Source organism: Nicotiana tabacum, chromosome 2 (genome assembly GCF_000715075.1).
Source record: "Nicotiana tabacum cultivar K326 chromosome 2, ASM71507v2, whole genome shotgun sequence".
Taxonomy (NCBI): Eukaryota; Viridiplantae; Streptophyta; class Magnoliopsida; order Solanales; family Solanaceae; genus Nicotiana; species Nicotiana tabacum.
This window is the reverse complement of record NC_134081.1, coordinates 98,919,237-98,934,261: the sequence shown is the minus strand read 5'-3', so window position 1 is coordinate 98,934,261 and position 15,025 is coordinate 98,919,237. Positions and strand designations below refer to the sequence as shown.

Genomic DNA, 15,025 nt, shown 5'->3' with positions numbered 1-15,025 from the left:
CACATGCTCACATCGGCTCGGGATCGATGAAGGGTTTTCGACTTTGAAGTCGGATTTTAGAGTACACGGGCCAGGAACATATTCATGGGGAAGCGGCTCTGCCGGTGCCTTGCCGCCGAACGAACGGGAAGAGAAGCAAGAAACTTTCTCCTTATGCGGTACAATCTTTGAGGTTTTCGCCATTTGTATAAATAAAGAAGAGCGAAGAAAGATGAAAAGCTAGTGGTTTCGGTGCTAACGGTGGCTCTACAGATGGCGAAAGGGAGGAGACGAAAAGAGTGAGAATAGTTAGAGAATTGATTAGAGCAAAGTAAAGTTTGATTCAATGAAGGAGCGGGTATTTATAGGTTCACGGCGACGGTTCGGTGGCGTTAGTGGCCGACCACTAACTGACAAGCATTAATAATTTGGGAAACTGAATTGACGGGACATTTCGATCACATCTGTCACTTACGTCATAAGGACGACATCATGATCTAGGTTTCGGTAAATCAAGGCTCAAACCATTTCTTATCATTTTATTTCAAGAAACGCGGGAACTATCTGTATACGGTCGAAATCGAAAATGTCAGATTTCATAGGCACGAGGAGCTGCCTCGAGAGTAAGCTCATGATAGACCAGGTTCGAGCTCAATGGAAGCAGGGGCGGCCCAAGAAGATTGGTGGCCTAAAGCCAATTTTTAATTTGGGGCCTTTCAGAAGGAAAAAAAATTATCATAACATCGATGATTCATTCCGATGTTCCTGCACATAGAACAACACAATTTAGCACAATTGTTGCATAATAACTCACTTAAACCAACAAAATATAGGGCGAGTAATGTGCTAAAAGTATAGAATTTTGGCCTAACATTAGTTGTTAATAGTTTTTTATATAAATAATTTAGTCTCTCCTAAGATATTGTTGATCTTAGATAATAGAACCAAATTCATATAGATATCTCACTAATGATGTCACTCGTAAAATTTAAATAATGAAAAGTTTTATATTCGCGACAAGGGTTTAGGGGGAGTGATTCTCTTTCTGCATTTTTTGCTCAAACGGTTACATCACTACTAAATTAAAAGTTATCTTGAATTTTTATAAAATATTTTATTTTTTATTTTAACATACCCAATATATTTAGACCCTGCCTCTAAAGATTGTTGTGAGATGTATTTGATCCAACTTACCTTAATTAAATATATTGGGTTCGAGTCCTGTGGTTAAAACAAATCCTGTTAAAACGTGTTTTCTCTTTTACTAGGTCTTACGCGGTACGAATCTAGATTAGTCGGGGTCTCAATACAAATACAAGTAGAAAAACAAAAGAAAATTTTGGGGCCCTCAAAATTTGGGGGCCTAAAGCCTTTGCTTTAGTGGCTTGACCCTTGGGCCGCCCCTGAATGGCAGAGTATGGAGCATGAATATCGAAATGCTCGCTGAAGATCGAGACCGAGCATGACCGACTTCGAGTAAGGCATAATAACGGAATGACGAAATATTAGCAACCGACCGAAGATCTCGGCGGAAATCCCGGAACATATCGAATCAAGCGGTTATTGACGCCAATCATGGGATTTGTTTCCGTTATAAGAATTGTACCTTATTTAGGATTCCTCTACTATATAAAGAGGTACCCCGTTCATTTGTATGGGGATTCACTGAAAAAGATATGCAAAAATGCTGCTCTCTATTTTACTTACTATCCATTTATGTTCATCATTGTTTATCTTCCGCTCTTTACTATTCTTCTTACCCAACCTCGAGACCATCTCGAATCGAGGTCGAAAGTATGCTAGAACACTGGTTTGATTTATTTTACTATTCAGACTATTTATTCAATTCCTTGTTTGTCAATTGGTATTGGATAAAATCACGTATCCTTAAAATCACTAAATAAGTTTAATTGTTACTCGAATTTTAGGGTAAAAATACCTCTAACTAGGAAACAATGTCAAACTTCCCAACTTGTTAAACTATTAAGAAAAGGTATGTTGCTCAGCGTTCGCCTCATGCTCAGGGCAATTCCACATGGCCTTGATTATAACCACCAAAATATTAGGAAAAGGTTTGTTGCTCAAACTCTTCCAAATCCTTACCAATGTACATTTATTGGTTGTATGTAAATACGTGTATCCATTCTCTTATTCATATTTACAAATCCTAAGGTTTAGGTGATGACAAATCCGATCTCTAGAGCCACACTCGTCAAGGTAAAAAGTCTACGCTAAGAACTTATCCCTTCTTCATACTCAGTCTCAAAATGGTGTTATGTCATTCGAACTTCAAACAAATAATTTTCACGAAATTAATTTTACATCTATAGTACAACTATTCCTTTATCCTACTTTCCAACAATACAAAATATGGTCTCAATTACTCTTTTGGCAACTGAACCTGTCGACGTCTGAGCATGATATTTTTTGACAAGTAGCAAAAAGTTGAGCTGGGTTATTGGAAACAATAGTATATCTAAAATTGACAAAAGCATTTAGAAACAGTAAATTATTCAGATAGAAGTAAAAAGAAAATAACAACCATCAATCCTAAGAGGAAACATAACTCAGTCCTAACAACTAGAAAACAATACGTCAAAAGTTCATAAATTGTTTATAAAGGCAAGTAAAAGGCCTCTAAATTGCTAGCGTTTGCCCTGTGCTCAGGGCAATTCCACACGGCCTTGACATAAACCACCAAAATGAGGACATGCTTCCAGTGGTGCAGAGAGATGGTCAATCAACCTTGAAGCTTCATATCAACTTGACAATAGCTTGAGTTTTCAGACAAAGCCATAAACTGCTCATTAAATGCTTCAACCAAAGAAGGGAACTAGCGACGTGTACAGGGAGCATCCCTTTCAAGTTTCAACCTCACAATCCAATTGCTTTTCGTTTTCCATTTCAGGCTTATCTGAAGAATTTCTGGAACAGAATACAAATACCGTGAACGGAAACAGCAGGAGTTAAGAGGTGCAGATGTTGCTAAACTAGGATTTGCCTTTGACATCAAATGTCTAAATATGGATATAGGGAAATGCCAGTGTAACTAGTGCCAGAATGACAAATTGACAATGATGAGCAACTATCTCTAGCTAAGACTGACTTTCAACATAAAACATATTTGACAAAGATACAGTGAATTTTATCGTAAAGATAAGACAAGGTTGCATATACATTACTGCCACGATATAAACATACACAGAAATAGAATATTTCTAAGTTTTCATTAAGGTTTTTTCAACTAATTTGGTCTCAGTAAGTTTCAAAATTGCTTTATCTAAACCTCTCTTGGCCGACGAATTATTTTCTGAAGAATTTTTATTACATGATAAGTGTTTACATGTTAGAGCTGTAAAATCACAGATTACAATTTCAACTTAGAGAATATCAGCAATCTTTAATTATCAATAACCAAACTAACAATTCGAGTTCCTAAATTGAAAAGAACTTCAAAATTCACAAACGAGACTCTGATTCCAAACAAGCAAATAGTAACTAGCAAGATTCCTCGTCACTACACTGTTTAAACTGTTGACATATTTATTTCTAGAAAATAGGGAAAAGAAAGAGAAGAAAAGAATAAAGGGACTTACGCTGGAAACTTTTAGGCTTCAGCATGAAAGGGTGTTCGTATTTCATATAGACAATGTAATAAGGAACCAAATGAAATAACTAGTTAAGACAAAAAGAGAACTTATTTCTAAATATTCATAAACATAATGGAAACTACCCTCTCAATTTAGAGCATATTCAACAATTTTGTCATCTGGATGAACTCCTTCGCATAGTTTTTATTTTGAATCATTTCACTCATGTTGCCTTGCTGCCTTGGTATTCACCAGATCTAAGAGTCTTACCTAATTCTGGATGAAGGAAAAAAAGATCAACAGAAAGTATCACCTTTGATAAGATCGAGATCACACCATCTGAAACTTTCCTTAGCGGGAAAATCTACGAGTGAATTCAGGCAAGCCAAAGTGCATTTTGGTTTCAAAGAGTTCCTGCACATGTAGATCTAAATGTCAGTTGAATTGAAATCTTACTGGAAACACTAATTCATTCGAGACTTTTCGATTAAGCGTGGATAATTGCTTAAATAATTTTATTATTTCATTTCAATGTTTTAGCTGGAACGATTGGCTCAGCAACTCTCAATAACTCAATCCAACTATGCCTCTGTCCCAAATCAGATGGATCGGCTTATGTGCACAACTGCACATTGTATATTAATTCTGCACTCTCTGGGCCCTATATTGTCAAAGGCTTAGTTGAAGCACGCTTAAGCCCTAAAGATCAAAGAAGCCCTAAATTAGATACTTATTCGAAGCACTAAGTTGTGCGCCTCATTGCCCATAAGTTCTATCTTGAATAGAGTGGTACAAAACAATAAATAAGATTGGCAAATAGACATTATTTGTTAAGGAAAATAATTATGAATGAAGTTGTAATATTTTTCTGGCATTACCTATATTTTTATTTATTTTTTAATTGCGCCTTTTTTAGCTAATGCCAACACTTTAATTCTGTTTTGCGCTTACAGCCCTGATAGACCCGGAGTGCTTTTTAACCCTTTTCGCCTTTGACAACACCTTCTGGGCCTAACAACTCTACCAGAGAAAAGCATGAGAACCAATATTTCAAATTGCTTAGTTCTTAATCACAAGGTAAGTAGGAATTTTGTTTATAATCGGTTCAAATTCAATTTCTTTCCTCTTTTAAAATCTAGGAAATCCTATAAACCTGAATAAAATCAATTTATTTCATCTCTGGAAGTCCAATTTTGGCATGTAATACCTTATCGATGTAACAAGTGTCAACATATCAGTTTTGTCAATCAGGGTTCAGATTTATATAATCGTAGTTTGCCAACTAATAACAAATGAAATTTATAGTCAAATGAACTAGTCTTTTTTCTATTTCTCCATTTTGCTATTGGTTGGTAAAGTACAAAGAAAAGCAATTCCCACCCCTCAATTCACCATGCCGAGCTCTAAATATTAGACCACCTTCCAATATTATCAAAGGCGTAAAGCGCAAAAAAACTCTAAGGTCTGGTGGGGCTTTAAGCGCAAATAAAGCATGGGTTTTAATTTTTAAAAAAGGCGCAAACGGAGAAAAACTACAGATATGTATGTGTAGTCCAAGACTAATATCTATAACCATGAATACCAAATATATGGACAAAAAAATTAAAAGAAAATTTACGATAAAGTAAAATATCAATTGTTTATTGTCGACTCTACACGATTACGCTCATTTGCAAGGAAATATATGCCTTAGAGCCTTGATGACAACACTGAAGCGCCTGCTAAGAGAGGCAAAGTGCTCAACATGTTTTGAGCCTCACTTCAGGGCTTAAGCGCACTTTAAGCGCGCCTTTGATAACACTGCCACCTTCTCATTTTCTTCCCTTCATAATTCGGTGGGAAATCTGGACAGGGATTAACATATCCCCTTACAGATTAGAATGCATTTATTTATTTTTGGTACAAAATTTTGTCTTTGCTCTATTTACCCTGTATAAAGCCATGCTTCTCTTACTTTTACAGGCATCAACTTACTTTTGAAGCTCTCTTCACCAGGAATAAAACTTCAAAAGCCAGCAGCACCAGTGACTGCTCCATCATTTTAACTCCTCCCCAACCTCTTCTTTTCTAAAAACAGAAAAGTGAGGAAGAGAAAAGGAAATCAGCCAAAGATCCCAAGTTTCAGCCACCGAGGAAAATGTCAGATCATATCCCAGAAGAACTGATGATCCAAATCCTCTCAAGGCTCCCACCAAAATCTCTTCTCAGGTTCAGGTGTGTATCAAAATCATGGAACTCTTTAATCTCAAGCCCTGAATTCATTCGGCAACACACCCAACAAGCGATTCTTTCAAAAAACCCTACACATAAAATTCTTAGATACTTCTCAATTCCTCAAAAGAAGGAACTTTATTCCATTCGAGTCAATAATGCAATATTCAGTATTGACACCAACATAAACATACGATCCCCTTTCAATGACACAACGAGGCATTATTTTAGGATCGTGGGCTCTTGCCACGGCATACTTTGTTTGTCTGATGATTTATTTGGATATTCACATGTTTTAGTACTATGGAACCCTGCAATAAACAGATGCCTCCGTCTCCCAATGCCTCCTCTTGATTGTAGTCAGAAAGGGAGATATATGTTTGTGTTTGGCTTTGGCTTTGATATAAAAAGCAAAGATTACAAGGTTGTTAAGATGACCTATTCTCAAAGTCGAGGAGCATTTTTGCTGCCACCTAAAGTTGAAATTTTTTCACTTAGTCTGGGAATTTGGAAGCAACTTGATGGTTTTATTCCAGAGAGCTACATTGTGGAGTACTTTTATAAACAAGCTGTTGTTCATGGGAAAATCCATTGGACTGGTTACAAAATCGATGTTGAAAGAAAAAGGATGAAGAATTTGATTCTGGCATTTGATTTAAGTGATGAGATTTTTGTGGAATTACAATTACCAGAATGCTTGGTTATTGGAGCACCTATGAATCTGAATACAGCAGAGTTTGGGGAATCACTTGCTATATATCACTACGACAAGTGTACTTGGACCCGGATTTGTTCAATTTGGGTAATGAAAGAGTATGGTGTTGTCGAGTCATGGAGCAAGGAATTCAATATCGTTCTTGACTGGGAACCTGGAATGATTCTGGGCTTTAGGAACAACAGTGAAATACTTTTGACAAGAAGAACAGGACAGCTTGTGTCTTATAATCTCGAGACACATGAAAAGATGAATTTTGATATAATTGGCACTAAAAACTCATTTTTTATGGGAACTTACAAGGAAAGCCTTATTTTGCTCAATGAAGGACAGCTACTGTTGCCAAATGATTTTTCATCTGAGACCGACCGAGATGAATGCAAGGACTATGACATTGAGAACAGGAATGCTCAAATGAGTGAGTTATGGTACCAACTTGTTATGCACCAGTATCTCACTACTGTTTTGGAAACCAGACATATTTAAGCATTTGTTAGAATCACACCAAATAAATTGGATTTAGTTTTTGTTTAGTTTACCATCTGTATTCATTGTGCTGTCGCATTCTGTTTTTTGTTTATCAAAGCTATGTCCGACATGTTGATCCATTCCAGTTCTCATTCATCATTGGTATGTTTATTGTGTTGGTCCAACACAATTCTATGTTCAATATTTCTACTTTCATCAATCTCTATGACATTCCATGTGATTTTTAAACATAGAATGATGTTATCAAAGGTGAAGGCCTTAGCCACTGTATTTTAACTTTGATGGGTTAAAACATAGGCTCGTATTTACAATGTTCGTATTTCAGATAGTTCCAATAGCAAAATAGTGTCTACGAATCATAAAGCCAAGGCATCCAATAAGAAAACAAAGTTTTAGTTAAAAAACAGGGCTTGCAAATCTAATTGTTGACCAAGTACATCAAAAAAAGTGATATACCCAAGTTGCATACTTTGTCCACTTTCTATCCGAGTAAGCTTCGTACTTAAGAATAAGATCTGGTCAAATCTCATTTTCCTTTTCCATATCTCTTTGATATAACTGAAGCACACAAGAGGTCCAGGTGTGGCATTACGTTCTGATATGTAACCTTCCTTGAAAGCCCAAGGACACTTCTGCTTGATATTTTCTTCTCAAGACAAGCCCAAAAAACTCCCTCTCAAAATACTAATCGGGAAAACCATATTGAGACTGAGGAAAGCAGCAGAAACTAGGCCAAACCTTTCCATTTAATGTAATTGACAACATAGGATACACTTTCTTTGAGGCCACAGTGTGAAATTTGAAAGTTTTCAACAAAACGTTCTAAGAAAAGTGACTGTGGAAATAAGTGACTGGTGCAGGCTCTTCGGAGAACATCAATTGCAGCTACATATAGGATACAAGAAAGTAGTGCAGGAATGAATTATCACATAGCCTCAGAATGCTGATTATGGAGGAATATTATGAAAGTGACAGAAGAGTACAATAGCAACATCATGTTTAAAGTGGGAATGAAAATAAGATCAGCTTTTTGGGAATATGGGTGATATGGTGACAACACCCTTAAGATCAGCTTTTTGGAAGTATGGGTGACATGGCGACTATGCCCTTAATGATCCCTCTATCTTTACATATCTAGCTATAAAGATACGACAATTACTCAAGTATATAGGTACAAAACGGAGGAACTCTTTGGACTTTGAGATTCAGAAGAGACCTATAAGATTGGAAGATTGAGGGAGTTCCAAAATACATGAAAGGAACATCATAATGTAACAGCAATGTCAGACCAGGCTGCTTGGAAATGGAATGGGAGGAGAATGGAATTTTTGGTTAAGTCCTTCTACCACATGCTACTGAGGAGAGAGGATATATTGTTCCATTACCTATCAGTATGGACTCTTAGGGGTCGTTTGCTTCACATATTAGTTATGCGTGAATTAAAATGTAAGGATTGTTTATGTGGTGATTAATAATGAAGGGATCGCTATGCGGCGATTAATAGTGAAAGGGATTATAGTACGGTGATTAATAAGGAATGGATTGTTATACAAGAATTACATACTTTAAAAGCATTTGTCTTGTAAAAGTTTAATCCCGATATTGCTAATACACATATTCTTATTCCACATTCTATCTCGCATAAAATAATCCATATATTCCCACATAACTTAATGTGGATATATTATTAATCCCATCAACCAAATGCTGCATTAAGTAATGCAACGATTTTTTTTCTTATACGGCAACCAAATGCTGCATTAGTGATGCGGAGTTTTGTTATGTGGCTAACCAAACACTGTATTATTTTATTTGGGATTTTATGTTGAGATTGATTATGCCAATACAATCAGTCAAACGACCCCTTAGAGACAAGGAAGGTTTTTCTTTGCCATGGGCAGCAAGGAAGCAAAAATTTGAGGAAAGGAAAGTTAAAATATTTCAGTTAGTTTTGGCTGTGAAGCGATTGGGTAAAGATGACAATCTTCAGTTTTGCTATTCAGTTCCGGTGGACAAAATCTGTTCGGAATACAGTAATCAATGCCGGATACAATCAAGGATGCGATGTTTTGGAAAAGAAGATGCAGAACATGACATGTAGTACCTTTGCCTATTACATGGATACTTGGAGAAAAGAACATGAAATCTTGTGAAGGCGTGGAAAAAGAATGTCTAGATAAGGGTCTGATTTTGTTCCTAGTTAATTTTTATACATCCATGAGGTCCCTATTAATACCAATGACTAGGTGTTATTTGTAGATAACCAGATTTTTGTGTAAATTCTCCACTTCTGCATACCGCGTGTATACCGAGAGATTTTTCATCTCATTGATATAATTGTTACTTTATGAAAAAAAGGATACATTTTCTTAGAGGAGCTTGACATATTCAGTTCATACTGCACTGGTGCGGAAAATATATATTGCACCTGAGACCAGGAAATTGTGGGAAATTAAAACTAGTATTTCTCAAATTCTGCCAAGGGTTTTCGTTTATTTATGAGGAAATATATCGGGGGACCGAGTAACAAGTATTGGGGTTAGTAGCTTAATCAAGCCAGCTTATTATATTTTGTATTTCAGTTATAATTTTTAATAAAAATAACAATTCTGTGCTTCAATTATCAAAAATTTATTACTTCTGAAGAAAACTCAAAGCAGATTTTGTCCCATAAAAGAAACGATATCAACATTTTCAAAACAAAATGATGAAAACAAGTTCAAGTAATTGCAAGCCTATCAGTGGTTGGTTCAATTTACTGGAGGGTATAGCTAATATTGAAGTGCTGAAATTGGCTTTTATCAACCAAGATGAATAAGTCAACGCCGATAAGAACAATAAGGCTTTGCTAATTCAGGTTTTAAGTTAGTGCTCTTCTATTAGAGTACTTAATGATGCACGCAAGTATGATAATATTGGGTTGTGCAGCTCTTTTATGTTGGATCATTATCATCCATAGCGATTCCCCAATCTAAGGAACAAAATATCCAACTTTTCAAAAAGTCAATAATTGTCAAACTACTATTCATACATGTGGATCAGCCAGAAAAAAACAAAATGAAGATGAGAACAACAAATAGAGACCTGCCACACTAAGAGAACAACAAAACATAGATATGCAACACTAACTTACGCATTCAGCAACATTGCTGAAGACTGAAAGATACAATTTGAGAAGAATAATCTTAACCTAAGGCTGACAAGTGGGCCGGTCTAGGACCGGGACCGCGGGCCAGGACCGATTTTAGTGGGCCTGGGCCGGTCTCGTGGGTCGGTCCTATGCTTTGGGACCGCCAGGACCGGGACCCTCGCGGGCCAAACGGTCCCAACGATCAACTTTAAAAAAACAAAATTAAAAAAATTGTCCGTTTGGGCATTTAAAATCTAGTCGTTTCCTCTGCCAAATAGCCATTTAACCCCCCAACTTTGTTCTAACCCCAAAGTTTTTATAATTACACTTTTTCCCTATTTTCAACTATAAATACCCCTCATTCTTTCATTTTTCTCACCAAATCATCAATCTCTCTCTAATTTTTTTCTATAATTGCTTCTATAATTGCTACTATTACTTACTTTATTGTTACAATTTGTGAAAAAATTGTAAAGTTGGTGAATTGAAGTCTTCAAGTCTTCAACGATAATCAATTTTCAACAAGTTGTTCGTCAATTCGGTAAACTTGTTCCAACTCTTAAGTTTTAATATTATAATTTTGTTTGTTTTATTTGTTTTCTATTACTTTATTAATTAAGATGGCTTCCTTAAAAAAACCTTTTGGTAAAAATAAGGTAAAATCCAAGAGTGGCGAATCTAGTGCTCAATTTGTTCCTCCTCCACTGCCCCGAACCAAACCCCATACCCGTCCTACACCTGAATCACAACCAGATGAAGACGAAGCTTACGAAGAAATGCTAGCTGAACTTGCGGGGGATGTTGCTTCGCCCGGAAGTGGCGATGACCAAGCTACTTTTCCGCCACCACCAACGGAAATTCCTCTGGATCTTGATGGATTTATGAAGTTTGTAAGAGATACCATGTAACTTGTATGAACAAAAATTAGTATGTATTATGTAACTTGTATTTTGGTACATCTTGATTAGTTTCTTTTTCTTCTCAATGGCGGTATTAGCACCTTGTTGTGCTCATTCCATAGGGGGAAGGAAGACTAAGAAAGATATTTTCATATTTTTTTTAATGCTATAATAAAATTACAAGGCATTGCTTTGAATATCTCTTTACAATATTTTTGTCTTTAGACTTTAAATTTGAATTAAAAAATTTAGGTCACAATTCTATAATAAAATTTACAAGGCATTGCCTTAGATATTTTTTTTAACATCCTTTTGTCTCTAATTTCTATTTAATTTTTTTTTTTAAATCCGTTGGGCCCACTTAGCCCGCGGGCCGGGACCGTTTAGCCCGGGCCAGTCCCTACAAAAAGACCATTTGGCCCGGGACCGTTTGGCCCATTTAATTTGGGACCGGCCCGGGACCGTTCCGTTTGGACCAGCCCACTTGGCCCGTTTAAGCCCGGGACCGGCCCACTTGCCACATGTGGCGTCTGACATGAAACATAAGATGAATTTTTTTCAGTTAGTCATGACGATTATAAAAATGAACAAAAGTCAGACATCAATAAGTATATTAAAAGCACATATAGATTCTGCAATAATTTATGCTTCTTACCTTTGGGAAAAAGAAATTATTTTGCTTTCATGTCCTTTCTTCTATGTTCAATGCATTCCGTTCCTTGATTCGAATTAAATGTGCGATTTAACTAGTTCACATACAGCAGTCTCTAAGGTTGTCACAACAGAGATTAGATTCAGTCTGAGATGTAGCACAGAACTGAAGCCTGAGAGTGTAAAAACCAGGAGCAAATTAACAATAAAAAAGGACTTGCCCAAAAGAAGAAGAAAAAAAAAAGAAAAGCTTAATACTATAACCTATCCAAAAGAAAAGTTAGCATCATATCTCAAAGAAATTGAATGGTGAGGCAACCGAAAATTCATTAGCTAGTTGTTTATTTCCTGAATCAGGTAATATAATCCATAATTTACTAATTTTAAGGACCAGGAATTCATAAGTGTTTGTAAATGAATGATCCAAAATAAATCTGTTCAAGCTTGTGCAAATGCTTGTATCTTATGAGGGCCTCCCTCTTTGGAATACTTGAAGCTGGTCCCTGAATTATATTAAAGCCTTTGAATTTCCGTATTAACTAACAAATAACCTTCAACTTATAGGTCAGTGAGAAAATAAGTCCATTAAGTAACAACATTGACCTGCTTGGACAAATACTAAAGCATTTCTAACAGCTTCTGTCCTGTGTTTTAATAACCCTGTCAACAACAAGTGACGTCCAGCAATTCCAAGTCCACTTCTAAATGAACTCACAAGACTCAGCCCAAACTTTTGCGATATACAGCAAAATCCTTGTAAAGCACCTTCCTCAACCATTCAGCACTCACAATGTGACATTGATTAACAGAACAGCGCTGTGGATGAGGGTGTGACAGGGGTCAAGGTAACAAATTGTGGCAGAGTTTCAATATAACTTGATTGAAAACTTAAAGGCAATAGGTCTCTAAAGATTAATTTTGTTAGCTCCATTGACACAACTATTACATTCACTTATTTCAGAACAGCGAAGTTTAAGCGCAATTAGAAAGGTATACAGGTCAAAACTAGCACAATGGCTAAAAACAAAAACAAAAATAAGCCTTCTTCGCTATATCTTATTAACATTATAAGCACAAAAAGATTGGACAAACATGATATATTTTTTTGAGAATGGCTGGACAAACATGATATACGAAACTTATTAAGAACTGATTAGTAGTATTTGCTTATTGTTCCATAGTCTAACTTCTTCTAGTTCCAGTACTTCCTTTATAAGTTACTTCCAATCTTTTTGACAAGTAAATTACTTAGGCAAGGCAAAACCAAAAAAGGGAAGAGACGCATGGAAGGGTTAAAATTCACATTCTTACCTAGATTAGAGAAGATTGAGTTTTAATAAAGAAGATAACTTTCCTTTGCATGGCTTTCCAATAATAGCACAAAGAATTATGGGCTAGGAAGTCTATTGTGAAAAGACGCTTGTAGGTGAAGAAGAAGACTTTGCTTTCCTCCCACCAAGGCGTGTTTCCTCTCTTGATCTCACACACCTTATTGAAGAAAGATTAACTTTCCGGTTTCTATGATTTTCTTTTTCAACGTAATGCAAACGGTAGAAGAAAAAAATAAGTTTAAACTCTCTATGTAAGGCCTCCAGCTAAAAGAAAAAGAATAACACATCACCAAAGCAGGATGGGGCAGATTACTACTTCTCTAGAAACTCTTTAAAAGCAATCCATTAATCCAGGAAACACATGTTTTGCATATATCACTAAACTTTCTGTTCGCATCATCGAGATCCAAGCAGAATTGGTCACTCAATTACATGCCAAAAACTTACGAGGAAGATTCAAACCACTGACTACTACAACATTGATGAGACGATCCTAATGAAACTTTTATTTTTTTTCCTTTATTTTCTACTTCCTGAACTTCAAGAGATTGTTTTAAATAGTAGGAATACAATTGATCATATCAGCTTCAGGAACTGTGACCAAAATTAGGAATATGAGACTATAGTGTGTGCTAATTCCCCTAAAATTCCCCCAACCATCTAGCCATAAAATCCATCCAAACAGAAAAAGATGATAGTACAACCAATTTGAGAGAAAGACAATAAAGAGTTATTTAAAGTTTTAGCATATTTTGAATAGCTTCTGAAGTAGCTGTGTTTGAAGCAAAATGCTCCAAATTCTTCTTTTGAAGCAAAAACAATTAATTAGTTGAAACTTGAAACGCTAATATGTTTACCATAAGACTCATAAACATCCAGCTAAGAATTACTGGTAGTAGTTTTCCAGACATAATGACAGCCCACCACCCACCTAACCCCCTCCCCCGGGACCCAAATCAGAGCTAAGCACTCTGAACTACACGTTGGTAAACCACAATGAAGCAATTTCGAAGAGCTTTTCCGCGTAAGAACTGCCTCTCGGCTAGTGCAAGGCAAAGAAGAGTGGTCGTATATTGTACACAATTTTCCCCTTGTATTAAACTATTTCTAAACTTGGAACCCATTATCCACAGATCATTAAAATAAATAACTCTACTGTTGCGCCAAATCTCGGCCTCAACAAGATTTTAACTTTAAATCTACCACTAGACCAGGTTTTGGTTTGCAATCTTTTCTCTCAACACCACTAATTGTTTCACATTAAGCAAGTTATGAGGTTTGAGCAAATGGAGGTAGTGATAGTCATGAAGCAGAACTGAGTAAAGAGAGATTTAGAAAAACCGATTCTGAAACTTACTGAGAGGATGGATCGATCATGCTTCGCTACAGGTTTGTTGCTTTGGAAGCCATTTTGCGCACCGGAAACGCTGCGAAACGCCGAACGTTTTTTCTGTCACTCAGTTCGAATAAGCTTTAGAAAAAAACTAATCTTCTGACCATATTGTTATATCTCAATCGGGCACCTAACTTAAATGATAACCCAAAATCATACATTATCTTTAGTTTTAGATTTAAAGTAATAAATATTCTTTCACGTATAACACTAATAGTTCATTTACTTTAACAAAATAATGCACTTTTAAGGGAGTCAACGTATAGTAAATATACATAAAATAAAATAAAAATTATGTATATAATAAAAAAATCCAAATAACATTTGAGGTTATCTAGATAATAATCATTGCAAATAAAAATTAAAGGTGTTTAACATTTCTTAATAAATATATATTTCACGTATAGTAAATAAATAGTAAATAAATTCTATGTATATTTGCTATTTGTTATCTAGATAAATCTGTCACCTTTATTTCTTTCGGTAAACAAGAAAATAAATGGAACAGATATTTTGTCAGATCTTAGATTTATGTTAAAAATTAAAATGTGTTTAGTATTATGACTAAAAGTGCACCACTTTATTACTTTATTAAAGTAAATGGACTATTAGTGTTCCGTGTGGAAGAATATATATG

General features: G+C 35.7%; 1 protein-coding gene and 1 long non-coding RNA gene across 2 annotated transcripts; one reads left to right on the top strand and one right to left on the bottom strand.

Moving 5' to 3' along the window:
• Nucleotides 1-2,452: 2,452 nt before the first annotated feature.
• LOC107790043 (uncharacterized) lies at nt 2,453-14,510 on the bottom strand. The gene is made up of 4 exons (XR_001648956.2): nt 14,353-14,510; nt 11,669-11,837; nt 3,883-3,983; nt 2,453-2,904 (listed from the first exon to the last, which is right to left on the bottom strand). It is a non-coding gene; the product is annotated as an uncharacterized LOC107790043 (long non-coding RNA).
• LOC107789958 (F-box/kelch-repeat protein At3g23880-like) lies at nt 3,990-10,344 on the top strand. Its single transcript, XM_016611868.2, has one exon. It carries the CDS (start codon nt 5,707-5,709, stop codon nt 6,979-6,981), a length of 1,275 nt encoding a protein of 424 aa, XP_016467354.1. The 5' UTR covers nt 3,990-5,706; the 3' UTR covers nt 6,982-10,344.
• Nucleotides 14,511-15,025: the final 515 nt, after the last annotated feature.